General features: G+C 41.4%; 1 protein-coding gene across 2 annotated transcripts in view; it reads left to right on the forward strand.

The window, feature by feature from the left end:
• Positions 1–10595: 10595 nt before the first annotated feature.
• FYCO1 (FYVE and coiled-coil domain autophagy adaptor 1) overlaps positions 10596–27779 on the forward strand; it is a 36707-nt gene continuing 19523 nt past the window's right edge. For both annotated transcript variants that reach the window (XM_066556070.1, XM_066556077.1), the window contains exons 1-12: positions 10596–10710; positions 12655–12761; positions 13874–13999; positions 17198–17304; positions 18166–18309; positions 19038–19131; positions 19551–22181; positions 22990–23082; positions 24110–24228; positions 25116–25283; positions 25717–25866; positions 27295–27500. In XM_066556070.1, coding sequence (XP_066412167.1) covers positions 10656–10710; positions 12655–12761; positions 13874–13999; positions 17198–17304; positions 18166–18309; positions 19038–19131; positions 19551–22181; positions 22990–23082; positions 24110–24228; positions 25116–25283; positions 25717–25866; positions 27295–27500 — 4000 coding nt within the window. In that variant the 5' untranslated portion in view covers positions 10596–10655. The remainder of the gene's footprint in view (positions 10711–12654; positions 12762–13873; positions 14000–17197; positions 17305–18165; positions 18310–19037; positions 19132–19550; positions 22182–22989; positions 23083–24109; positions 24229–25115; positions 25284–25716; positions 25867–27294; positions 27501–27779) is intronic.

Here is a 27779-nt window from a genome sequence, read left to right on the forward strand (position 1 = left end):
GCAAAACAAGAGTAGCCTATTTCAGGCACTGGGAAAGAAATGTCCTTTCAGAGAATCCTTTGCATTGTGGGAGGGATAAAATCTGAAAAGAGGAAACAGCCTGCCTGTAGGAGCCTGGAGCTGGGAGTGTTAGGAACCCTGTGCCCCTGTGCTCCCCACACCCTGTCTCAGGAAGCAACCTCTTGTTCCAGTTTCACACCTGCTTTCAGCCAGTCTCTGATTTTATGTGGACATAGTAATCTCTCCCTACATCTTTCACAGAGTCACAGAATCAATTAGGTTGGGTAAGACCTCTGAGATCAAGTCCAACCCATGACAAACAAACACCACCCTGTCAACCAGACCATGGCACTGAGTGCCATGTTCAGTCTTTCCTTTAATACCTCCAGGGATGGTGACTCATCGACCTCCTTGAGCAGTCCACTCCAATGTCTAATCACCCTTTCTGTGAAGAAATTCCTCCTAATGTCCAACCTAAACCTCCCCTGGCACAGCTTGAGACTATGTCCTCTCATCCCTTCAGTTCAGGGATGAGGATTTTTCTTTCATCAACTAGCAAGAGCAGAGAGGGGAAATGTGCTGTATACCAGATTTATCATGCCTGACTTTTGCATTTACCTCAAGTATTCCGTGCAAAGAGCTTGATGAACTGATGTGCAAATGAGGAAAAAAAAAAAAACATTAAAAAAACCCCAGATACTATTCTGTATCTGTATGTACCCCATACAGATACAGAATAGTTGTAAAAGCAAGTCAGTACTATACTAAAATGTATTAAAACAAACAACAAACATTTATTAAGGTTTTTTTTTTCCTCCGTGGTGCCCAGCAACAGGCCAAGGAGCAATGGCCAATAAGTCTAAACACGGGGAAGTTTCACCTCAGCGTGAGGGAGAACTTCACATTGAGAGTGGCAGAGCACTGAATAGGCTGCCCAGGGAGGCCATGGAGTCTCCCTCCCTGGAGACATTCCAAACCCACCTGGACGCGTTCCCGTGTCACCTGCTGGAGGTGACCCTGCCTTGGCAGGGGGTTGGACCAGGAGTCTCCAGAGTCCAACCCAACCCTAAGGACTCTGTGATTCTTTAAAGAGCGACCTTGCGTGAGGCCACCAGAAACACCAGTCTCCCCGAAAGGAAACCACCCCAAAAGCTGCAGCTGTAGCCGAAAGCGACGATTTCTCCCCCAAAGCCGCTCCAAACCCCTCAGCTCGCCCCGCGGCGCTCTGTCTCCGCCACCTCCGGGCACCCCCGGCTCCGCAGCCAGACACCGCCCCGGCTGTGGGGCGGCCCCTCCGCGGCCTCACGGGAGTTGTAGTCGGGCGGGGAGCGCCGGAGTCTCACTCCGGGCCGCCTCTGCGCGACATGGCGGCGGCGGCCGCGCAGGTACCGAGCGACTCCTCCCGCACACCCCCGAGGGAGCGCGGCGGGGCCGGGGGCGGGGAGGCGGTGGCGGGCGGAGGGAGCTGGCGGGCTGAGGGGGAAGTGACTTCGGCGGCTTCCACTTGTTGCTTCGCCGAGCTCGGCTTCGAGGGGAGGAGCCCCGGCGGGGCGAGAGTTGCCGGACGCTTTAGGGGGGGCCCGGGTCGGCTCAGCGGCGGCGTGAGCGCGGGCATGGCGGGGGCACATCAGCCCGGGGTGGGCTGGATGCTGGCTGGCATCGCCTGGGAGCCCCCGGGAACGGGGGGTCCCCGTCCCTCAGGGCCACCACCTAGACCCAGTCCCCTGAAGTGTCATCATGTCCCGCGGTGAGCGCTGACTTTAGGCCGACATCAGCACTGCCCTCTGTTTTCTGCCCTCCTGCAGCTGCAGGGGGAGCGGAGTCACCCTGCTGGAAACCAAACACCCGCCCGCGTCCGTGCCCTCACCCCAGTGTAAAGTGCTGACAGGCAAATATTTGCTGCGGCCCTAATCCCACTTTGCCCTTGTGTCGGCAAATCTGCGGCGGATGGATAGGGAGAGGGTTTTGCTGGCACACGGGGCAGCTGGGGCTGTCTCCAGAGCAGATGCCGGGTTTGCAGCCGGCCCTCCTCCTCCGGCTTATGTTGATCCTGGTAATCCAGAGTGAGCAAGGAGAAGGAAAAAAACCCAAGGTTTTAGTGAAATGGTTGTCTGCTGCCTTTGGACACGGGATTCCACTCGGGCAGAGGTGCTGCGGTGGTGAGTCGGGCTGTGGAGGGGCTGTGCCGTGTTCTGGAAGCTGGTGAATTCCCTGATGCTGCAGCTGCCCCAGCACAGGGCCCCGTTTTCTGTCCGGGTCACTGCATCCAGCCTGCTGCTGACTTTTGCAAGGTTGGTTTGGCACACAAAGTTGGTCAGCTGTAGACTTCACTCTCCTGGTTTTGCCTGTCACTTGAAACCAAGCTTGAAGTTTTAAATTTGAACTTGAACAGTGGAAGAAGTACCAGGCCTTTGTTTCTTTAATGCTGAAGAGTGAAAGTGGATGATTTTATCCAGCTCTGACTTTGTATGCTCATGAAGGCAAGCCAGGGTGAAACTTACAGGGTAAAACATGTTCTCTATCTGGTCAGTAGCATGGCAACATGTTCTCTCTTACGGCCATGCAGTAGTGTGTTTTATGTTTTCCAGATTTTATGGTGTGCAAGACAGTTTCTTGGAGTCTTCCAATGATCCTCGTGGGAGTGCTTGAATTTAAAAAATGTTCTAGACATTCCAAATATTGTTTCCCAACATTCACATTTAGGAGGCTGTGCTGCAGTTAAAAAGTTGTGTCTTAAGATACTGTGGTGCAAAACAACTGATAGTCAATTTCTCTCTGCTTGTTGTAGTGTACATATGTAATATCTGTAGTATATATATCTGACAGCATTTGTTATAAACCTGGTTTCACTACTACTTCACAAGAACCTGTTAGTTATGGAGCCTGATTTTCATGTATGAAGGAGTCTCTTATGTACACCATTTGATAACAGTGAAAGAGTGTATTATGTTTGCAGTCCCTCTCTCCACTGCTAGAGGGTTACGTAAAAGAATAGGAATTTGTCCTAATATCCTGGAGGCTAGGTTCCTCTTGTTTGGTGCATGATGGAGACCTAAAGAAACAACTAGGGAGACAAAACTAGTCAAGATGTAGTCTGTGAAATTGCAGAAATTATGCAGTAGACTCAAGGAAAAGTAATACTGATTTTTTTTTAACCCAGATTGTTATTTATTTTTCTTAGTTGATCACATTTAAAAATTAACAATTGTTTATTTGTCAGATAAATGTCAAACTCTTCAACTATTCTTTACATGTTTTTGAGATTATTAAGGGAACTGTAAGAACCCTAAGTGTTTTTATTGTTACACATTATCATTTTAATGTATTTATTTGTTTCATTATCATTTTAATGTATTTATTTGTTTGTATTACCGTGTGTTTATTTGTTTGGTTTTGCCAACGCAGGGACACTTACACAGCTTGTATCTAGTCTAGTTCATATTTTGATGTAGTAATTCCATTTTGTTCGTGGAGGGGTAGCTGTTTGTGTCCAAAAATTCTCTAATAGTTATAATTTAAAATCCTTTGCCCAAATGTATTCTGAAGAAGGTTTTACAGTTTGTAACACTGATAGAAAGAGCAGAACTTTTTATGCAAAGTGCCTGGATCTCAGTGCAGGCACGGGACTTTGACTTGTATGCCCTTCCTTTGGCTTAATACTTTTGCCCATGTTGGTATTCTGTGTTGATTGGTGGTATAGTGACCTCAGGAGATATTTACAAACAGTTAAACTCTGAATGAGTCCTGCTGGGAAGAAGGATGAGGACAGGAAAGGTCTTGCTACTGCTACAAGCTAGTTTAGGTTTCGAAAGTGAACTGGTTGGATCAGGATATCCCAAATAACTGGGCTCATGCCAAGCCTCTGTCATCTGTGAGCCTTTATCCTCCCAGCCACCCAGCATGACAGTCTCATACAGGCATCTCCTCCAAACGCTTCTAAATCTTTGGAATTTTTAACTCTCAAATTTCCCCTTTCCCCCAAAAATGGTGACCTTCACTGGAAAACACAACAAAAGAGGGAGAGAGGAAATACTCCATTCTTCCTGCTACAGAGGAAGGAAAACAAGAATTCTTTCTGTTGACTCTGGGCAGCATGACTCACTCAGTGGCCTGTCAGTTTGGGTTGTCTCAGCCTGGTTTTTGCTTGCCTCACCCTCTATTTGGTCCACATGTGTGGTCAAAACCTGTAATTTTCAGTGTTGCAAGTTGGTATTTCACTGGGAACTGCATATAGGCCAGGAGTTATTCTGGGGAGCTGCTGGCTGGAGGGAGGACACATGAGGTGCTACAAGAGGGCAAGGCTCAACACCCGTCTGCCAGACTTCCCAAAACCATTAGCTGGAGGAAGCCTTTTCAAGTACTTCTGAAACCTCAGCTTGGAGGGACAGTGTGCAACAGTAGATACAGAGGTAAAAAGTGCTGCTGAGGAAGGGTCCCATTAAAATCCAGGATTTAATTGTTGTTGGTTTTAACTATCCCGAAGTCTCAGACGTGGCTGAGATACTTTAGTCAGCCAAGCTTGCTGAGGAAGTGAACAAGGCTCAGTGACCAATTTTGGAGACTTGAAAGAGATTTTGACATCTCCAAGCTTGTACGATGAGCAAGTTGAGTTTCATGAATCACCAAATGCTCCTCTGCAGCTGGAAGTCCTCTGGTGTTTCTGTTTCTGTAGGTGTCTACGTGGTGCTCCTCAGAGTAGCTCCTCCTGAGTGTCATGTGCCTGGCTTGAAGGATGTGTAAGGCATTTAAATGGTTGTGTGAGTTGTAGAGAGAAAGAGCAGATTTTGTGGCAGGGAGGGACACAGGGAGAATTGTTTAGGAGAATGAGACCATGAAGGGGGAAAAAAACCTTTGCACTTTTGAATGAATTCTGTCTTTTCAGCTCACCATACAGGCATTGAGACAGCAGGGGGAGTGAAATAGGATGGGAGCAGTGTGGAGAAGCAAGTCTCTGGGAAAGTTATGGTTGGGTTAATTGATAGATGTTAGTAAACAAGGTGTAGCTTTCCTGACATGGGACAAGGTGTGGCGTGTCCTAAGGGAAAAGGGCAGACAAGTTTGTTAAAAGCAATACTTGTAAAATTCCTGTTATCAGAAGAGAGCTCTTCTCTTTGTAAACTGACTGCTTCCTCAAACAGGGAAGTTCTGTCATCATGAGATAGGGCTGAGACAAGGTTGTCTTTGTGAGATGTGTACTAGGTCATCCCTGTGGTGTTGTTTGAAGAAAGTGGTCATTTGAGTTCATGTTGTTCAACAGTTATTGATGTGAAGGAATATCAGAGGCAAAAAAAATATTCTCCAAGTCAGGAATTTGTGTCCCTAGTCTGATGCATCTGTCCTGTTTGGCAGAGTACAATGTAAGGTTTTAAAAGGTTTAAAGCCAGGTATTAGAGTGGAGATCCAATTTGATAGGTGCAGCATTAAAAAAATTTGTTAGGGTGCCAGCTTTGTCCACTCAAGGTTAAAAATTAACTCAGTCTCATGGAGTTCTTATCGTGCCACTGTATACTCTTGTGTGTTGCCTAGTTTTGATCTTTTTCTGAGAAGAGGTTGCAAATACAAGGAATAGGGATGGAATGTAGGTCAGTTGTCCATAGAATAGAGAAGATTGCACAAAAAAACCTTTAAAAACTTTAAAACTTTACTGATTCTTTTGTGTCAGTCTCTTCTGTCACGTATGGGGTACAAGCCATATTTTATTAATGTTATTAGTTAGTGTTCTTATGCTGTAAAATGCAAATATTCCTAGAGCACTAGAGCCTCCCCACAAAAAGGCTTTACTGTAAGGAGTCCTTAACTATAAAAATGCTCCTTTTCTGCCAAGCATTTGTTAAATGTGAATGTTTTTATGCTTTTCATCTAGTTACTCTCTTCTGCTATGTTATGATCCTCTGAGAATTTGTTTTTCTGGACATGTGTTTTCAGCAAGATGCCTTTTATTGCTAATTGTTTATATTCCCAAACCATGTTGTTGTCACTGAAATGTGAAGTTTTGTTGGTGTAGAAAATGAAGGGGAATGATTGATTTGAAAAGAAAATTTCACTTCTCGGAATGGAAACCCTAGCTGTCTTTCAGGCTGTGCCTGCCTTTTGCTTTTAATCCTCCTATTTAATATAGTCCAGTGTGTGTTTTTATCAGTCACATATCTTTGTATGCAGTGTTAAAGCACAAAGGGTTGAGTTGCCCTATAAAAAGCACGTGTGTGCATGACAGAAGAATCACGCTGTCTCTTTTATACCTCAGATCCTTACTTTCAGCAAATAGCTCTCCAGCTTTATGAATATGTGGCTCTATGTGCCTGCATGGTACAAAATAAGAAAAGCTGCAACACAGCTACTGTGAATTTCACTGAGGCTCAGTGAAATTTTTTCAGACAATTACTGGAATGAAATTATTTAACTAAATCAATGCTGTTGCAGTTTTGAGGGTTAGGGACTTTTTTTTCCCCAGTTCTTCCTTCATCTTTGCCACGAGTTTTGCATTCAATGTCTTTTGTCAGTGTGTCCTGTAGCCAGCTGGATGACCAGGTAGGCTGTTTGGAGTTCTTTTCCACTGTGTGCCTTGCAGTTATCAGTCAGTATCTGCTTTTATAGAACATATCGTGTTCACCCTACACAAAGAAATAATGCAGGTAAAGTTATGACTTACAAACATAGGATTTTTCTCAGTATATTCCCTTGCCTGTTTTGTTTCATATAGAATGTTAGAAACAGTGTAGGATTGTGGGCACCAAATAATTAAAGGTCTTGTGATACCATCTGGGGCCATGTGATGAAGTGTCCTTGTTTGGAACAACTAGATCAGAGTAATCATATTAGCAAGAAATATTTCCATAAGAAGTAGAAAGTAGTGGATCTTGGTTTCCAATGAATATTTTTTGCAAATCTGATTTACTGTTTACCTGAATTACACCAAGTCTGCAGTGTGAGCTCTGCTCTTACTGCACATGAAAACACATTTGGGTGGGGAATGGATTCACTGGTATCAGGCTGTAATGGAGATCTCACTGTAGCATTTTTAACAATGCAGAGAGACTTTGCTCATGGACATTCTCCCTGCTTCCTGTTTTCATTGCACATGGAGAAGTAATATTTTGAAGATGTAATATTTTGAAGATGGCTACCTTCTGTCAAAGTTGCCTAAAACTGACCAATTGATAAAAAAATTAAAAGCTAGCTGCAGGAGATGCAGACATGATGTAAAAAATGAAGATAGATAAATTTTATAGAATCAGATTAAATATAGGTCATTGTAGCTACTTCATTAACCAGTTTAATTATAGTCATTATACTTTGTTGCCTGTTTTATATGTGTCTCACTCCCCTTCAGGTAAATCTTTCCTTTTCTTGTATGTGGGCTATTTCCTTTCTGCTTCTTTCTTTAATCTCCAGGATATCCTCCTCTGTAAAGAAGATTGCCACCCCCACACTACCACTTATGCCAGCAAGGAAGGCAGGAACCACCTTCAGAGATCAGCAGGCACGGCCCAGGAGTGTGAGGAGGGAGTGGTGGCTTGCCCTGTCTTGCCTCCTCTGTGCCAGGTCCTTAGTGTTGCTGTGCTGGTGTCATTGCAGCTCAGCACCTCTGGGCAAGTTAATGCCATCAGCCTTAGTCCAGTGCTGTTATATAAGAGGTAACAATGCATCATCTAAAAAGCTCTCGACCCACAGCAGGTCACTCATGCCTGAGGAATGTATCATGCTGTTTTCACAAAGCAAGTATTTACAGGTGTGCATAGTAGGATAGGAAATGCTGGAGGAACAGAGAATTCTGGAGGAACTAAAGAATTCTGGGCAAAATGTTCTGTGATCAGGAAGGACTAGATCAGGTGTCTACAGAAGCTCTTCCTATTTTGAAACCTTGAGAAACCAGTTAAGATACATTATCAACTTTCTTTGCCATGGGAATTGAGAGCTACGCACCTTTCTGTGGGATGAGCTGTGCTTTCTAGGAATACCTCTGGAAGAACCATGGAGGGGAGAAGAGCCTTTCTCCCCATTTTGTAGAGGAGAAGACAAGTAGAAGTTTCAGCACATTTGCCCTATGCCATAGTCCAGGTCAAAAGATCCTCTTCACCTCTGGGAAGAGAAGGGGATAAATGCATGTGTCATCTGTGGGAGCTGATGCAAGGAAGGGGGAAGCTGTGAGACCTTGCTCCAGGTATTGAGAGGCGACAGGGAGTAGGAAGAGGAGTGGGCTGTGCAGCTTCATGCCTCCAGCTGAGTTGTGGTTTCTTTTCAGGGTTCTCACATTCTAACTAGAGATCCAAACAGGAATAAAGATGTGTATCTTTGGCTGTTTTGGCTCAACAAGATCAATCCACTGGGAGCACAGAGCCTACTCTTGCCCTGTGCCACTGAGCTGTTGTGCACCCAGTAGTGACTTATTTGTGGCTTCTGGGCATACACACTGTTTTAAGCAGTGCTAATGGGACTGGGGAAACTGAACAGCCTTAGTCCCCAGTGAATGTCTGCCTGTGCACCCTGCTGGGAATTAGCACTTGACAAGGTCCCATGCTGTGCCTGGCTGCCATAGGATGCCCCGGGTCCCACTCCCTGCTGGTTATTGCTAAATAAAGGCTCAATTTCCAACTTCCTACTCTCTCTGTAGATGCCTGCAGTTGATCTGCTCGCTGTTTTCCTGGCATGCCTCTTTCAAAGCCTTTGTGTCTCTGGAGCCTTGAATGGTAGCTTATTCTGTCCTTTGGGAAGCACAGGCAGGACCCCTTGTTGGTCCTTGTTCTTTTCCCTCTTTGTGTGAGGAAAAGGTTTGGACGCACTTTTTGTCTTTCATTGCCCACACGGCAGAGTCTTCCCACTTCAGCTCCTTTCTGTAACAGTTGCCAAGCTGAGCAGATAGGCTGATATTACTGTGAGTGCTTAGAAAAAGAAACATTGACTCACTGAGTTTGTTACTCTTGCTTTTTTTCAGTAGTACCCAAACTGGTCCCAAGAAGTGTGGTACTTTGTGTGGTCTCCGGGTAGCATCGAAATAGGAATCTTGGATATGTCACATTGTTGATTTAAGGTAAAAAACTGTGTTTGGCACCACAGGTCAGGTAGTCTATGCTGTTCTGGTCTCCTGTCCCCGAAGCAACTGGTTGTGGTGGGGATTTTGCAGGCAAAAGCCTTTCCCCAGACAGCACGTGGTCCACGTAACACTTGTGTCATAATATAACAACTAACATCAAAACATGGAAATGGAAACTAGTATGTAACAAAGTGCAGGCATGCAGAGAAACTCAGGAGTAAGCCTAGTTTCAGCCTTCTCTTTATACTTGATGTTCTTCAGTCTCTATGACTTTGTTAATATTTGCTTTGTTTCAAACAGAAAAGAATACAGGATCACATTGGGATCACTTCCTAGCAGTACCTTAATACATAGGGTAGGAAGGATGATATGTTTGATTAATTCAGACACTTACTTCAGCCATGCCAATGTAGCTCTTTTGGGAGTGAAAGAATGGAAAGGGAAGGGAGATGTAATAATGTGACCTAATCACATTAGATTCAAAAGTTTGCAAGATTTTAATTATAACTTAATTTCATTGTAGTTCAGCTTGAATCATAACAAAAGCACTGATATGTAACAGCAATTTTTCTAAAGATTCAGTACTTTGGGTGTTGTCTTTTCTTGAAACTTTGGCTGTACCTCTGCAGACAGAATTCTGAACAACCTTTGAATAGGATGCTTAGTATAGGTTCCCTATACAGTTTCTATGTGGCTTTTTTTTTTGAATGATTGTTCCCAGATTAGCATTGGAAAGATTACATCCCCAGGCATGGTTGTTTTATTAAAGTGTTTGAGGCTTTTAATTAATTTTACCTTAAGAAAGATTTTCTGTGAGTGCCAAGTATAACTCATCCTAAGCAAAGAAGGTGGTGCAAGGTATGTTGATCCAGCCAGGGATGCTGTAACAGAGCTTAAAATAAAGTGGTGTCATCTTACATGTGTAGGGAACAGTGGGTTCTGAGAAGGGGTTGTGAGGTGCTCCTTGTGCTAAAATCACACTCCAGTTCTAAATATTTAAGTAGTTCTTGCACATTAAAAATATGCTCCAGTGTCAGAGAGTCAAGCATGTATCATTTTTGACTCCTTGGCTTGTGCCTACTCTGTGTCTTGAAAGTCCTTCTGAAATGGAAAATTTGTCTTACCTTTTTACTCTACAGCCTGTAGGGAAGATCTGGCAGAGAGTTTGGGGAGGGAAAATCACATGTCATTGGAACCTTCCTCAGGGTCACAAGATAGATTGAGTGAAATGCCAGCCAGAGCTGAGCTGTACTACCAACTGTGTTGTAACTCCAGCCAGAGAAAATTGCTCTCTGAGGTTTGCTTGGTTGTTTTGAAAGATATAACTGAAGAAATAACTGAAATGGAAAGTGAAAACTAGAAGAAAACATTAAGGAGATTCCTGGAAAAGGGTTGGCCTTGGAATTCATTACTCAACAGGATCTAAAATGTCAAAGCATCTCTTTTCTACTTGTTTGAGCTGATAAAGACTTCCATTTTATTTTTGACTTTTACAATTGCAGGTGTCACAGAGAAAAATAATCATCATCAACCCAATGGTCTTCAAGGATATGAACTCTGCAGTTTTTATCTAGATGGATGAAAAGGTTACCAGCCCAGGAGGGGAGTTCCTTTTGTTTCCAAGATGGCAGCCACGAGTGGCGAAAGCCAGCTGCAGCGGATTATCAGAGACTTGCAAGGTACACTGAGAGCCATGTTGGCAGATACCGTCTGGAGGCTGGACTGCATCCAGCCTGGGTTTAGATAACAGAGAGTAGGAGTTGTGTTTTCTATTGTGTAACTTTTTCCTGCAGCATTGTAGCAACACAATTCAAGGTGTGCAGTGTGACTGATTTTTTTTTTTGTGAGACAAGTGTTGTACCTTCTGCAGGACCCTGAGTTCTTAAATTCTGTAAATTTAAACATGTAAGAGAAAAAATAAGTTTTACAATTTAAAGAAAGGAGTGTGTGAGGTGTGCATTGTGAACTAGTACTTCATCAGCATGCATAAAGCTGCGCTGCTGCTGCTACAAGACTTCATGTGAAGTAAAGAGAAAGGGCCTAAAACTCAGCCTTCCTTAGTGGGAAGCTGGTGTGGAGTTGATGCTAATATGGGAAGGGAAAAAAACAGGATGTAGTATTCACATTCTCTGAACAGAGAGACACATAATTTTCTCTCCCAGGATTTTTCCTGGGGAAGGCAGTGAGAAACTTAGAGAAGAAGAGAAAACAATTCTCATCTCTATTACTACTCTTGTTGTTTGCAAATGTAAAATGTGTTATAGAGATTGTTTACCTAAAGTGATTTGTTAATTAGACACCAGTGAAAGCTGTTTTGATTCTTTGGCCAATTGGGTCAAAGCTGTGTCTTGACTGTCTCCAGACAGTCACAAGTTTTTTTTTTAGTATCTTCGTAATATAGTATTTCTTTAGTATGTAATTTAGTATAGTATTAGTGTTATATAATATAACTTAATAAAACATTGTTCAACCATCTAAAATCATGGAGTCAGAGCACATTATTCCCTAGTTAGTCACCCTATATCGATTACATTGATACCAGGAGGCCAAACCTAGCTGGGAAAGGAGACCCAGAGGAAGGGTGCTGGAGAATTACACCTGCTGTTCTCGCTGCAGCGGAACCTGTCTTCCACTAGAAGTAGCCAACTTCATTTAAACAGTTCTGTTGCAGGCAGAATTGTTACCAGACTCATAACAGTGTTTCTGCTCCCTTTCTGTCCTAATCAGCTGCCTCTCCCAAGATTCTGATATTTTTCCTTTTAATTTTTATTAAAGAAAAGGTATATGCACCAAAGCTGAAAATCTGCATCTTCCTGTAACATAAAAAAGGAGATCTATGTGACTACTAACAAGAAGAAATTTTAATTTGCAAACGGTTATTGAGTGGGACTGGGACCTAAAGCTCACTCAGTCACCTGAAATAAATATAAGACCAAGGGGAAAGCAAGCTCAAAATCAGTAATTTCTGATGCTGAGAAGTACATCCTTTTGGGGCTAGACTGTCCAGGGGGACAATAAAGTATTTGACTTGAGATTTCCTTACCCACTATGGGTGTACATTTCAGGGAAATGGAGCTGCGGTATGCTTATTTTTTATGTAAATTATTTTTTCATTTGTGTTTCTAACCAGCACAAGCTGAACCTTCCTGAATAAAGCATGGAGAAGATAAATGTGCTGACTGAATGACTGTTCTCGTGTTACTGATCCCCTTTAGCAGATTACATGCTTTGTCCTTTCTAATCAGAATTCTGTTTGTCCTGTGGCAATACCTTAATGTGCACATGAGACAGCAAAAAGTTATTTCTCTTCCCTCTGCTGAGGTAGCAATTAACAATTGTCTGTTAGCAGGTTTTGCTAAGTGTCAGAAGTGCTAGGTGTGTGTTTTAAGAAGAAATAATCCATACAACAGATTGTCACAGTTTGAACTCCTATTTTCTTATGGGTGGTCTCAAATTACAAGCTTATCAGTCATTTCTTCATATTGTCATTAAGACATTTCAGCTAAAAGAAAATGAGTCCACATGCACGAGTGTCCGTGAAGAAAGCATTTATTTAGTTGTTTATGGATTCAGTGCTATATGTCCTCTGCATTAGTTAACTATTTTGCTGTCTTGTTTTAAAGATGCAGTGACTGAATTAAGTAAAGAATTTAAAGAAGGAGGTGAACCGATCACAGACGACAGTGTCAACTTGCAAAAATTCTCCTACAAGCTTGAGTACCTCTTACAGGTAAAAAGTGATTTGTGTCATTTGTAATCCACCAGCAAAACTTGGCCTTATTTTCTCTTGCTGGCTTTTCACCCTGTGGATTTTAACTCAAATAACCATAAATATCCAGTTGAGTCTCTCTTTCTATTGTATTTTGGTGTGTGTAATAAGAGGACTGAAATATGTGCTGCCTATTATACTTATTTCAAGTGAAAATTAATGTAATCAAAAGGCAGTGCTGGAAGTTTGACTTGAGAAAAGTAAGGCATTTCTTTATTGATATGAAAGATCTGAGCTTGATTTGAAAGATACATCTTGCTAAATTATCCTGAAAAAACTGTGGCAATGATATCTTGACATTTTAATGAAAAATAAATACTGGATGTGAGTAATTTATAGAATTTTCAACAATTTTGCTTTAGAAAGCTTTTTTGATTGAATGGACTGCTTAAAGCAAAAGGCTGATTTTTAATCTGGACTGCTGCTTTTTGTCCACCCTTAAGGTTTAAGTAAAAGAGGATGCTGCTGGGCAAACTGAAATTCAGTTTGCATAGTGTGGTGTCCACATATACCGTAATCATGCCACTGATTGCAACAAACGCTAATTTGCAACAAATGCTAATCTAGCCTTAGTCTAGGCAAGGGAGTTTTAATAGGGTTGCAGAGCAGAAACTGGAAAATCCTTTGGGATTTGGATGGTCCAGGGTTCAGTCCATACACTTGTTGCATTGCTGCTCTGAACATGATTTAACTAGAGCAGATTTTTCTGGTACATACACTCATGCTACTGCCACACTTAATTGTAGGTCTCTGAGCAGCTGGTTGTTAGTGCCTTGCTCTTGAACAGATGCTGAATCTGCTGCCAGTCTTTGTCTCAGGAGTTTTGAATGGATGTCTGTATTTTAAAGAGACCCAGAACATTATTATCTCTTACTGTCAGTTAAGTAGCTTTTGTAACTGCTGGATTGCAGTGGTACAGTGCAGTGTCTCTTTCCTTTGTGAATGCACTGGCTAAAGCTAAGAAGAGTTACAAAAGCACATGCTGCTGGGAGAGGAACAGGATTCCAAGTAGCTATATATAAGTATATTTCTATTTGAATTTTGCTCATTGTATTTTGTTTTCCTGCTTTAAGTTTGACCAGAAAGAAAAAAGCACATTGCTGGGGAACAGAAAAGACTACTGGGATTATTTCTGTGACTGTCTGGCAAAAATCAAAGGAGCTAATGATGGAATCCGCTTTGTCAAGTCTATTACAGAAGTAAGTATATCAGTTGAGCATCAGAATATGTGGTTTATGTTTTGCCATGTTTTTTCAGAGAGCAGTAGCAACAAACCAAAAAAAAAGAAAGCTTTCAACATATAGCAAAAAAACGGGATTTTTTTTCTAATTTTCACATGAAGTATCAAAATGCAAGATTACTTTTTTTACTAGGGCACTAAATTATGTAGGATTCAAAAGCATGATTCCTGTTTCAAATACCACTTACACAAGTGAATGGACTTGTTTGTCTCTGGTTGTGCCTTGTGTTTTCATAAATTTATGTCGTTTTCTCTAAAAAGAAATGAAAAATCAAGTCGAGGGTAGAGCCTGCCATCTTCAGCAAAGCTTAGAGCAGTATCTGGCTCTAAGTGTAAGATGAAAGGTTCACCATATTTGACTTTTGTTAAGATTTTTTAAACTGGTCCGTAGAGTTGAGGAGGACTGACTGAGAGCAGCAGTTTCATCTTCTGTCTGAACTCTGTTCCTCTGTGTGAAATAGCATGATGAAATGACTAGGGGTGATTGTTATTATTCCCTTGGGTAAGCTGTCCGGAACAGCACAAAAAGCCTTGTTCCTGTTAGATTTAGATTAGTAATAAAAGCTTAATCTTGTAAAAACCACGTTATGTCTTCAGCTCAATGCATGGGTGAAATAAAAGCTGTGAGAAGCTTTCTGTGTTGATCCTGTCTGAGTCTTTAGAATTGTTTGAAGAAGATTTTCCTTGTGGATAGAAGAGGCAGTGGTCTGACGATTGCAGATTTCTCTGCAAAGGTGGCTGTGCTGTAGTCAGCAGTTTGTTGCCTGTGGTATCACCTGCATATTGCCACATGTAAAGGCTGCTCTGCTTTTTCCTTCTTCAGTATCTCTGGCTGTTAAATTGTTAGTACAATGTCAGAAATTATAGTTTGGAAGCAGGATATTTTCTACTTCAATTTATGTGCAGCCATTGAAATTAGCGTATAGAAGGCTTCCTTAATCTTTATTAACTTGTGGTTTAGAAATATAAACTCTTAAAAAAAGAATCAGTGATCTGTTTTGGGTAAGTGAGCTGGCAGACTTGGGCCCAGAAATTAGATGACACATGGCATAAATATATATTTGTTATTCCCCTTCATTACAGGTAGAAATCAGCAGCAAATTTTTGAACCTGGCTGGATAGAACATAGAGGTTTCCAAATGTCCTTTATTTGCTTACTGAACAATACTAGTTGACTTTCAAACCTGGAAATGAAAAAAAAAGGAAAGAGTAATAGCAGTTAACTTAAAGAACAGTCAGACATTCAACAGCTTCTGCTCTGCTTGCAGTGCTTCTAATATTAGGGTGCATGATATGCTATAGAGGTGGAGCAAGGAAGCAAATAAGAATACCCTGGAAGCTGTTATCTGTTAATTAAGTAGAGGGCCTTATTCTTGAGAGCAGTAGGTGGCAGTGAGTTCTGGTCATTCCCCTTTCCCTTTCCAAAGGTGATTACACTTAATACACATCTTTCCAAATGTTTACAGCCATACACTGCACCTTAGGTACAGTGTTTGCTGGCAACATGGAAATATTGTCAATTCCAGACACTCTGCCTCCCTGATTTCTAACAGGGCTCCAGCAGGAGGTGGCATGGTTTTGTTTCCTAGTCAAATAGTCTTTGGCTACTTTTAGCTGCATATATGTAAATATTTTCCTCTGGTTCTCATAATGTACCTTTTTTTCTGATGTCTCCATATTGCTTATAGAAAGTATCAGAATTTAAATTGATAAACCAATGGGAGTAAGGATAGGATTAATTCTGTGGCTTCCAGGGTTTGGAGGTTTTTTTGACAGTTCTTAAGATATTCACTAAATATGCCTAGTTAGGAAAAAACACTTGTAAGCTCCTGTGCACAGAGTAGGGATAGCATCTCCCTGAAGAAATGTTCAGATACCTGCAGGGTGAATGAGGGTGAAAACCAGGGGGTAAATTAAATTTGCTGTTTCTGGGATACTTAGTGCTTAGGGACCATGGCATTTTGCACTTTCCATCCTGTAGAATTCAAAACAAAAATCAGTAATAAGTGTTGCTGTCTTTGCTTCACATTTCATTCAGGTTCCATTTATAAGGAACATTTTTGTATGTAGTGGGTTACTGAACTAAATGAAGAGCTTGTGTTATTTCAGAGCAGAAGCCCAGTAACAGCAAAAACAGGGAAGCTCTCACTTCAGCACAGTGGAATACTGATGGCTGGGAAAGAAAGCTTGTGTGGCCTTTGAGCCTTCTTTCACACTAACCTTTCAAGCAAAGTTTACAGTAACCTACTAACTTGTGCCTCAGCCTCTCTATTATTTGTCTTGGCTTCTATTTTAAAACATAAATGTGTTTGCTTTGTTAGTTAGATGAGCAGTTAGGTGAGAAATTCTTTCATCCTTTTCCATTTCTAAATTGATTACTGACTTTGATAGAAAGAAGAAACACCACTATTCAGTGTTTCACTATTTTGCAGGACAGAAAATGCTTCAGATGTAAAAACAAAGTATTGATTTTTCAAGTCAATAGCAATAAAAAAATTCAGTACTGAGCTTTGTGATCCCCCTTATGTTGATTTAACAGCTGTTTTCATTAAAAGAACCATTAATTTTGGTCGTGCAGCTGTTCTTGGTCTGAAAAAATAATTAGGTTTTAATCAACTTAGAAGCTACATATTAAGAAAGGCTTTTTGCATTTATGTGGGGTTACTGTGTCCATGGGGATGTGTATTTGTATATGTGTACATCTTTGTTCTATGACTTAATCTTTCCTAAAGATCTTCCAGCTGTGGCCATACACATCTTCAGTAACTTAAGCTGTCACTTCCATCTTGGCTGGGCACATTGAGATTTGCCTTTTATTTTGAAATGTTCTTAGCATAGTCTGTGCTCAGGTACTCAATATATTAGATGATTCATTGGTCCTGTGGTGCCTTTTATATTATTATAAAGTGAACAATAGCCAGCTGTAGAAACAAATTCATCATTCTGAAAAGATTCCACCCAATGACAGACTTAGGAAAAGGTGTTTCTCAGTGGCAGTTCTTACTGGCTTCCTTTACAACTTTTTCCTTTACAACTTTTTGCTTTACAGGGGCTTATTGTGAGTATTTTTGTGCTGCTTTGTAGGCTGTTCTGGCCATGTCTCTACATGATCACAAATGATATTTAACTTTCTTTTCTTGTGGTTTCTCCCTTCAAGCTACGAACCTCTCTTGGAAAAGGAAGAGCATTTATTCGTTATTCTCTGGTTCACCAAAGGCTAGCAGACACCTTGCAGCAATGTTTTATGAACACCAAAGTGACCAGGTGAATAGCAAAGGGCTTTTTTAACTAATGGGGTGTTTGCTCAATGTGATCAAGCAACATCACCTAGTAGTTATTGAAAGAAGTTGAAACACTTCCAATTGTTTGGCTTAGAGAGCTGGTAATAGGATATGAAGGATCATAGACCTTTTGGCCTGGGTCACTGGTTCATGCCTATCTTGGGCTTGTAAAGATTGAAAGTTATTACAGCTTAATATATGTGGAGTGGGTTGTGCTGATGCTTCTGTACGTCACTTTGAAAGGTCATATATTTGTAAGTATTGAAGATCCTGGGTTTGATGGACTATTCATCATGAGAGAAGAATAATTTGAATGTGTTGCACAAAGCCCAGAAAGCATTTACATATATCTGTGGGTGGTCACACAAAGGACCAAACTTGCCCTTGGCCAGGAAATTCCAAAGATAGTTTGCATTTGGTTGGAGGGGCACTGCTAGGGCTTTAAGAAAAAGCCAGCTATTTTCACGATGTATTTATCTCTGGATGCTGCTTTCTGTTCCTCATTTTTGATGTATTAAATGTATGCTTTAGTTACTGTGTGATTATCCAGTGTATTGCAAATATTTTTTATTGTCAGTGATTTGCCCAAGCACTTGAGGAAAAAACATTTTGTGCAGGGATTCCTTTAAAGATGTGAAATTAATTAAATTTGTTTCATTTCATTGACATTGAAGGGATAGAATATTGTTTGGTGGGTCTAATTGTTTTCATTTGTGTTTAAAATACTGTATCATAGTTTTTCTGTGGTGGAGTGAATAATGATGTAGGGAGTTTTATGTAAGAGAAACTGCTGCTTCCCTTTTGCCTATGAATGAGTATTACTTCTCTTTTGTTTGTTTTCAAGTGACTGGTACTATGCAAGAAGTCCATTTCTGAATTCCAAAATGAGTTCTGACATTGTGGGTCAACTCTATGAGCTCACTGATGTTCAGTTTGACTTGGCATCAAGAGGCTATGATTTAGATGCTGCTTGGCCAGCATTTGCCAGGTAAGATGGAGCCACATTGTGATTTTGTATTTACAAGGCCATAAAACACCTGCTTGCTAAAGAATCTGTAAAAGCTTCTGCTTTTGTGGGTAGGAACACTTGTGTTTGAGCAGGTATATGCTTTTTCCATGACCAAATTGTCCTGTTTGTCCTTCAGTATACTGAGAACCAGGGATCAGAGATGGTGCTCTGTAATATGGCACTTCAGTAGCTGCAGTTTTGGCCCAAATCCCAAGCTATTCTCATCTATACACGCACAAGAAGAAATCTTCTTAGCTTCCTCTGTTTCAAGAGCTGAGACATGTAGTGACTGCACAGCCAAGCCGTGTGCTTCACTTGCAGCCACAGAGATCCCACCTACAAGTGGGGGATAGCAAAAGCTACCAGGTCTGGTCCAGAGCCATTTGTATCCATGGGGGTTTCCGAGGGCCCTTTGCTGCCATCCTCTGGTTGAGCTGCCACCACACAGCGATGTAATTCCTTAGAGCAAGGCTGCGTAGTTCTTGTGGATGAGGGAAGTGACAGCTGCCAGCCTCATCACCTTTTATAGATGTCTCCGATATCCCTATCTTATTTTTCATCAACTTCAGTGGTTGCTGGCCGAGACTGCGGGTGCAGTTATATCCTTTTTTATGTGGTAGTTACCACTAGATCAATCTTACATATACAAGTAGAAAGATACATATATATGTGCTTAGACTTACCTTAGATATTATTTCTCTAAACAGGAGGACTCTGTCCTCACTTGGATCTTCAGCATATTTATGGAAGCCCCCAAGTCGCAGTTCCAGCATGAGCAGTTTAGTGAGCAATTATTTGCAGGTAAGCAAATTGCAAATAAATGTTTATATGTCATGGTAGGTCCTTCGTTGACAGTTTCTGAGAACTTTTATGATGGTTATGAGTCTTATAATCTAAACTGCAAAAAGCATTTTAATTAAAAGTAAAGGGAAGCATTTTAATTAAAAGTAAAGGGGATTGTCAGCTGCTTCAACTTAACATGCAAATCTTGTAAAAGAAAGAAATATGATCATAAGACTACCTGCAGACAGGCATGTTTTCATTTATTTTTTGAGAAAACAAGCTTCATTTCCTACAAGTTGATATCTTGTAGTGCTATAAAGGCAACACATAATGTCACTGTACATTAAGAACCTGAACTTGCTTTCATTTGAACACACCATTTGAATGAATGTTTAATGCTGCTTAAACTTTCTGATTTTCTCCTTCTGTTCATTTAGGCACAAGAGTTTCCTTCCAGCCCTGATGTGAATAACTCACTAAATGTTGAACACCTTGAGGGCTACGAAGAGATGCGTTTAGAACTTGACCAGGCTGAGCTGAGGCAGAGGGAACTTCAAGATCGTATTCACCAGCTAGAAATGGAAAACCAGGAGCTCCAGGCAGCTGTCAGCCTTCAAAAGGAACAAGTACAGGTAGAAAAGGAGAAGAGCAATAATTACAGTGAGGAGAACTCCCGGCTGACAAAGATGATCACAGAGTTACAGAAGCAGTGTGAGGTCTCACACTTCACTCAGAGCACTGTGCATGACCTGCAGAAGTGCCTACAGTCACTGGAACTGAGTGCAACGGAGCAGCTGAAGGAACACTCAACAAAGGTGGAGCAGCTGTTGACCAGCAAGGAAGATTGTGCCTCAAAATTGCAGGTTTCAAATCAGGAGCTGGAGACCTCTAGGGCTTTGATTGCTGTGAAGGATCTTTGCATTGATGAGCTTAAAGCCAAGCTGAGTTCCACAGAACAGAAGAACCTCAACCTCCTTGCAAAAGTTGATGCTGCCTTGGACGAAAAGGGACAGCAAGCCACAGCCCACTATGACTCTGCCCTACAAATACGGGCACTGCTAGAGAAGCTTCAGGAGATGGAAAAGGAAAAGGCAGATATGCAAAGACTCAATGCTGAACATGCTTCTCAGCTGAAAGCAGCAAGGGAGGAGCTGATACTGAAAGAACAGGCACAGAAGGAACTGGAATCCAGATACAGTAGCCTCACTGCTAACTCCAAAGAAGAGAGTGAAAAGCTGACTGGGAGCCTGGAGACCATGGCAAAGGAAAAGGATGCACTTCAGGAGACCCTGACTCTGAAAGGAAAGGAGATGGCTGAGCTTCAGACCCAGGTAATGGGGTCGCTGGCTCAGGTGGGTTCACTGGAAAAAAATCTTGAGGAAGCCAGGAAGGAAAAAGAGAAACTTGAGGAGGAGTATGGTAGGAGAGAAGGAGCACTGAAGCAGGAAGTCCAGTCACAAGCAGAGCAACTTGAACTACAGGAGGGTCGCTTAACAAAGGTGAGTCAGACTGTGTGTAGCCTTCAGGAACAAAACCAGAAACTCATGTCTGAGAAGGAGCATCTCAGGCAGAAAGTCAAGGAGCTGGAGGAGCAGATGGAGCAGCAAAACTCTGCAGTGAGTGAATTGGATGAGGAGAGCAGGAAAATGAAAGCAGAGAATGAGAATTTGCAGCAGTCTAAGAAGAAGATGGAAGAGAAGCTGAAAAATCTGGAAGCTTCTAAAGCTTCCCTAGAAGCCGATGTAGCCAAGTTGAGAGCCTCTGAGAAACAACTTCAGAGTGAGATAGATGATGCCCTGGTGTCAGTTGATGAAAAAGAGAAGAAGCTCCGGAGTGAGAACAAACAGCTGGATGAAGACTTGCAGAATGCCAGGAGGCAAAGCCAAATTCTTGAGGAGAGGCTGGAGGCTCTGCAGTCAGAATATGAAGAACTAAAGCAAAGAGAAGAGACCTCCAAGGAGTCTTATGCCTCACTTGAAGCACAACTGAAGAGTGCCAAACAGCATAGTTTACAAATGGAAAAAAGCTTGGACACCTTGAAGGAAAGCAAAGAGTGTCTCCAGTCACAGCTCACACAGAAGGAAGTAGAACTGCAGGGCATGGAGAGCCAATGTCAGCAGCTAAGAGCAGAAGCTGAAAGACACAAGAAGAAAGCAGAGACTCTTGAGATAGAAAAGCTCAGTGTTGAAAAGACATGCCTTCATCAGACAAAACTTATAGAATCTCTCACATCAGAAAAGGAATCAGTGGAAAAACAGCAACTACAGCAGGCAGCGTCCCTGGAGAAGGAGGCAAAAGAGTTGGCCTTCAGACTGACCATGAGTGAAGAGCAGCTGGAGGTCAACAGAGGTGAAGTGTCCAGGCTGCAGGCAGAAGTCCTGGATCTGCGAGTCAAGCTTCAGCAGGCCACTGATGAGAGAGAGAGGATGAGAGGTGAGCTGGCAGTCACTGAGACTGTCTTGAGTGAGCAGAAGACGCTTGTCCAGCAGCTGAAAGAGCAGAGTGAGTCTCTCAACAGAAATCATGTGCAAGAACTGGTGGAATGTAAAGAAAGGGAAGAAAAGCTGAAAAAAGAGCAGGAGAGAGCAGCCCATCAAAAAGCTGAGCTGGAAAATAATTTGATGAACCTAAAGGAAGAGCTGTCTAAGGTTAAGCTGTATTTGGAAAATGCTAGAGTGGAAAACGAAGAAAATAAAGATCTCCTCCACAGGACCAACACTGATATGGCTGAACTTGGCATTCAGATTTGTGCCTTGACCTCTGAAAAAGTGGATGCAGAAGAGCAATTGGCCCAGGCCACAGAAAGGTTCAAAGAACTGGAAGAACAGGCAGCAGAGCAACAGGAGAAGCTGAAGCTTGACGTCTCTAATCTCAGAGAGGAGAACAAGAGCCTGCAAGAGAAATTAGAGGAGGCTCAAATGTGTGCCGCAGCTGTCCCAAGTCTGCAATTGCAGCTGGAGACAATAAAGAAACAGGCACAGAGTTTCCAAGAGACCAGCCAAGAAGAGCTGTCTGCAATAAAATTTCAAATGAGCACAGAGATTCTAAATTATCAGACAAAATTCAAGGTAAATTAATGTAATTATTATAGCTGAGGGAGCTGCTTTACCATCTGCTACAGCAATTACTGCATGAAATCCTGAGGTTTGTGTGGGTCAGGCTCTGAGACTAACTGCAACCTGCCTTAGCCTGGGAATCTGAAAATATCTCTGTGCTCATGACCTAGGCCTATCTAAAGTAAAAGAGTGATGATTTCTTACACTGGCGGTGAAGGTGGCATCTTCTGTCCCTCTGGTCACAGCTGTGGTTGTTTCCTTTTTTCGTAGGAACGTTTCAAGACCTGTTCCTCACACCTATAACACTGCCTCTTCTAAGAACTCATTTTTATGAAAGGAAACTTAGACACTGAGACCAGTTGCTTTTGCATTTAATTTCCTCATGTATTTTTGCTCTCAGCTGCTCAAGGTAGCAGCTGGGAAGATCAAGTGTTGCTTCCAAAAAAGCATGAGTCAGCCCTGTGTATATGAAACCGCTCACCTAAAGGCTGAAGATTTCATTGTGTTTCCTTTGCTATTCTGATAAATTGTCTAAGATTGGTGGTTGATCAGAGGCTTATGCCACTGCATGGGTTTTACCTTCTTTTTGTTGAGATTTGCAACAGCCAATGCAAAGTAACAGTAAAACACAGTCAATGTGCCACCATAAAGTGAGTTTGCTTGATTCTGAGTGTGTCTTTTAGCTGTCTTTTATGAGCCAGTGGTGCTGCATTTTTCCCATGCATGGCAGTAAAGCACTCATAATTCACAGCTGGGAATTTTATAGGTGAAGGGGTGGCTGCTGGAGGATTATTAACTACTGGCTCAATCTCTCTGCCAGGCTGTCAGTGAGGAGTGTGGGAAAGTAAGAGAGCAACTTGAGGAACAGAAGCGACAACAGCATGCAGCGGAGGAAGAGATTACAGAGTTACAAGTAGGTGCTTGATCTGAATTAAAACTAGAGGTATTTGTGTCAGCAGGCATTAGTGTTACAACTGGGAAGGTGAGCAGCATTTCTGATGACTGGCTGTGAGTCTGCAGACAAAATACCGGGCAGGTGCTGCAGACAAAATACTGGGCAGCTGACAGCCACTGAAGCAGAAATTATGAAAAGCATAATATCACTTAGGATTTGTCCTGCCTTGAAAGCTGGTCAGGTTTTATGTAAGACCTGGCTGTGTGTTCTCTTCCTAAATGGGGGTGTGGGTTTAAGATGTGTTTTTCTTAGGCCCTGCATTCCCATACAGCCACATGTATAGATCCATCTATTTGCAGGCTGCAAAAAGCACTGAATTAGAGAATTAATGTGGCTGAGAAATGACCCAGCCAGAAAAAAACAGAACTTTTGCAATAAGTTTGTCAAGTGGTTGGGTTAGAAGGGTCATACTGAGTTGTAAGGAATCCAGAAAGAAGAAATTTAAGATTACTGGATGTGGCCTTGCCTGCTAGGAGAAATACATATCTTTAGATGTGATTAGCTATGTGCCCTGAGGACTCCAAATTTGGCAGACTTCTCTGGAGAGTCTAGCTGTGAAAGAAGTTGGGTTGTTTTCGATTGTCCTTCCTATTCAATATGGGCTTTAATAAACAACAATTTCCTCTTATTTAATTTTTATCTTTTGAAGCTTTCAGGTGGTGAAAAAGCTTTCAGGGTGCATTCTTTTACCATTATTTTTGAGAGATTTTTCTTGATAAGGAGGCAAAACTTCAACTGACATAGACTAACAAGAATTACAGGCTTAACACTGTGTCACTTTAGCGTGTATCCCTTATTCAGTGTGACAGAAGTAATCAGTCACTAGTACACAACTAATTACTGCCTGCTTATACAATAATATCTTAATTGGTCATTTGGCTGTAACTGATTTTTTTAAAACATTGTTGGCTGTCTTGGTAATTGTCCTGTGCATGGTAAAATCTTGTTTTTATATGTAAGGAAATACTGTAATTCATTTTACTAGGCTGCAAACACGAGTTTGTGTAGAAAGTTGGATGAAGCTAGAGAACAACTGTCAGAATCAGAATCTGCTCGGCTGCAGAAGGAAGAGGAAGTGACTTCTCTTAGAGAACTCTTGGAAAGGTGAGAGTTTGGATTCTTTAAAGAAGCTATTAATTTGTAGGCCAAGCAAGAGGACAATAATCAAAACATATTGAAAATCACCATGGTTTATGAAGTACCATATCTCACAGAACAAAGAGCTCATGGGCACTGGCAGGGAATATCAGATTGACACTTCACATAAGAAACGTGGAAATTATACAGCACACGTGAATGCATGGCTTCATTTTTACTGTATAGTTAATTTAGCTGATATAAATTAATGAGAGACATTTTTATAACCTCTTTTTATCTTACAGGTTAAGCACAAAATTAATACTGGGGTTCTTTGTAAGAAATGGAAAATTTGTACTTTTGGACAGTTTCTTTTTTCTCTCCTCTTTGTGAAGTTTCAGGGAATCAGTAAGGATTATCTGAATGGGGCCACATCCTGCATGTCTTTGTCAGGTTTCTTATCAGCTTTAATAATTTAACTCAGGATGTGTTTTCAAAGTCGGTAACTGTGTGAAGCCTGTGTGGTGTGGATAATCTGGCAGTCAGAAATAGATCTTCATGGGTGTGTGGGCTCACACAGAGTCTAAAGGTTAGCCAAAGCCTATGTATTTTTATACATTTGTGCTGATATCATATGTATTATCTCTAGTTGATACCATCAGAAGCTTTACTGTAAGCAGGGCATCCAAGAAATTTCTGGTTGCTGGCTGTGTTCACTAGATAATGGATCTATGTGCATTTTCAGTGATGCAGAAAACTGGGGAGATTCTGCCTAGCTCTAAAAAATATGCACACTAAGAAAAATTTCACTGAAACTACCTGCTTATTGGGGTGGAAGAGCCCTTCCTTCCACAGGGAAGACTTGAATTTACATGAGCTAAAAATGATTAATAATTGCCTTTGTATTTGATCAGGATCCAAAAAGAAGCTGATGAAGCAAAAGAGAAGATCCTGGATTACACTGAGAAGCTCAGCAAGGTGGCAGCAGATAAAGATAGCAGTGACCAGAAGTTATTTGCTGAGCTGGATGACCTGACAAGAACAAAGCAGTTCCTTGAAGAACGTTTGATAGAACTTATAAGGTTGGCATCAAAATAAACAGCAAGCAGAAATTAAAATCCTTGCTTAGGTTGTTCAGGGATTCTGCTTAGGTCATCCAGGTTTATATTCCCAAATTGAAGATACAAGTGAAGGCCAAATTCATCAGCAGATGAAATTTTGCATTTCCATTATATAGTCAAAAAATGTAACACTCAATAATATCTCCTTAATTTCCTGTCTGTTTTGAAATAATATGTAGTTCTCTGCATGGCAAGTGTTCTTTTCCCTATCTTTGCAGAGGCTTCAGTAGGTTTTTTGGTCTATCTTTATGTCTGAAAGCTTCTCAGAATTTTAGGAGCAAAGGAATTTTTACTGTGAAGCTTTCACCAGCATTCCAGTTGAGGTTGGTTAGCAATAAACCAACACTGTGACAACTTCTATGTGTTTTTCTTTCTTTTAACTGTGTCACTGCAGAGATAAGGATGCTTTGTGGCAAAAGTCTGATGCTCTGGAGTTCCAGCAGAAGCTTAGTGCAGAGCAGAGGTGGCAGGGGGACACAGAAGTTAATCACTGTCTGGACTGCCAGAGAGAGTTCTCATGGATGGTGCGCCGACACCACTGCAGGTCAGTTGTTGAACTGTATTGCACTGTTCAAAAGCAAAACTCAGTATGGTTGTCTGTGTGGAGGAAATATTTCTTGATGTTCACAGTTCAGTGATCAAAATTGTTGATACGTGACATTGTAGAGGCTGAAAGAACACGTGAGCTTATGAGGGGATAAGACATTATTGGAAAGATCCCTTGACATATATTAAGACAAAGATCAGGATGCAACTCTGACTTGGAGAGTCTGTTAATTTCTCATTTCTGGAAACAAAGATAATCAAACCCTGTATAGTGTGTTGCTTTGAAGGACTGTGCACTGCTCTGTTCTTCTCTACACAATATTCACTAGGATGGCTTTGCTACTGTGGTGGAAGTATTCCAGAACATGTTTCAACATGCTGTGCAATTATAAATTTGTTTACTTACACTAGGTATGTTCAGAGATAATCAACTATTGCATGGTAATTTTTTTTAAGTAGATATTAAATTATTTCCCCTACAGTTAGTGTTAGTTATCCAATCTAGATTTATTAAAAAGTACTTAAATGGATACATTTCAGGGTCCTAGTGATATGTTTGGTTTGGCTCTTTACTGTTCCTTAGCCTCATGACCTGATTTGTCATGTAAGGAAAGAAGGAAGCACTAGAACTGTTTCCTTTTCACGTGAATGTAAACAACATTCTATAGGGATTAGTGAATGGTGAAGTCATTTTGGGTAACAGCTTCCAAATTACTCATTTCTGCTAAGGTCTCTGAAAGCTGCTTGTGTCTTCACCCAGTAATGATTTAAATGATTAAGAAAAGCAAAACCATTAAAATTTCCTGAGTAGCAGTCATCCCTGTTGGGTGCTTTAATTCATGAAAATCTCAACATTAAAAAGTAGTTGACAAGTTTAATACTGCAAGACTTCAGACTGGAGAGGGCAGGAGGAATGTATGTACACATATGTGTCCAATACTGGATTTTTTTCCTTTCTGAAGGGAGGAGGGGTCATTATGAAGCAGAGACATACAGATGTGTTTTTAAAGTTCTTTTAATCAAATCAAGTTTTGTTCTGCCTATCTGTGAGATTTGGCCTGTGTAGTATTAAGTTAATTTTCTTCTTACATACTTAATATAAATATAATTTGTTTGCATTGTATATTTGTGAACATTTGATTGTTTTATATTTTTATATTTATTTTTTGTATTTTTAGTTTTTTCTGTTTTACCTGTTTATTAAGGTAGCAAAGCATGAATGTGAATTTCTATCCTGTGCTTGTCAAGAAGACTTGCTTCACTTCAGAAAGGAGTGTGGTCTGTTATGAATTCTTCCAATGGGTGTAGCTTTCATGCTTTTGCAGAAAATAAGACCATTATGAGAGAGCCCCAACCTCTGTCACAGAGATATGTTCTGGCTGTGTGTGGTATTTTTCTAACACCTCTGGTTTTGAATCATTTCTAGAATGTGTGGCCGCATTTTCTGCTACTACTGCTGCAACAACTACATGGTGACAAAGCTTGGTGGAAAAAAGGAGCGTTGCTGCAGAGCTTGCTTTAATAAGCCTAGAGTGATTGTGGACAGTACAGATGACTCTGGATCCAGTGCCAACCAGGAAGGATCACCAGCTTCATTGGAATCACCTGTGTCACCATCTGAGAGGGCTTTTGGTTAGTTTATTGTTTGCATGCTGTGGGGATATAAGTACTGTTCTTTGACAGTCTCCAAGAAACCACACGGTCACCTCCTGCTCCAATGACCTGCAGGAGGTCATGGAGAGTTTTCAGGGTGGGACTGACTCTGTCTTTGAACTTAATTGATATTGAGAGAAACATTAATGTATTAAATGAGTGTCAGTCAGACCAAGATTTTCCATTAATTCTAATAGTTATCTAAAGCTTCTGTAAATGAAGAGGAATGGCCCAGGCTTGCCCCTTAAGGGCTTTGCT

This window comes from Molothrus aeneus, chromosome 1 (assembly GCF_037042795.1).
Source record: "Molothrus aeneus isolate 106 chromosome 1, BPBGC_Maene_1.0, whole genome shotgun sequence".
Taxonomy (NCBI): domain Eukaryota; kingdom Metazoa; phylum Chordata; class Aves; order Passeriformes; family Icteridae; genus Molothrus; species Molothrus aeneus.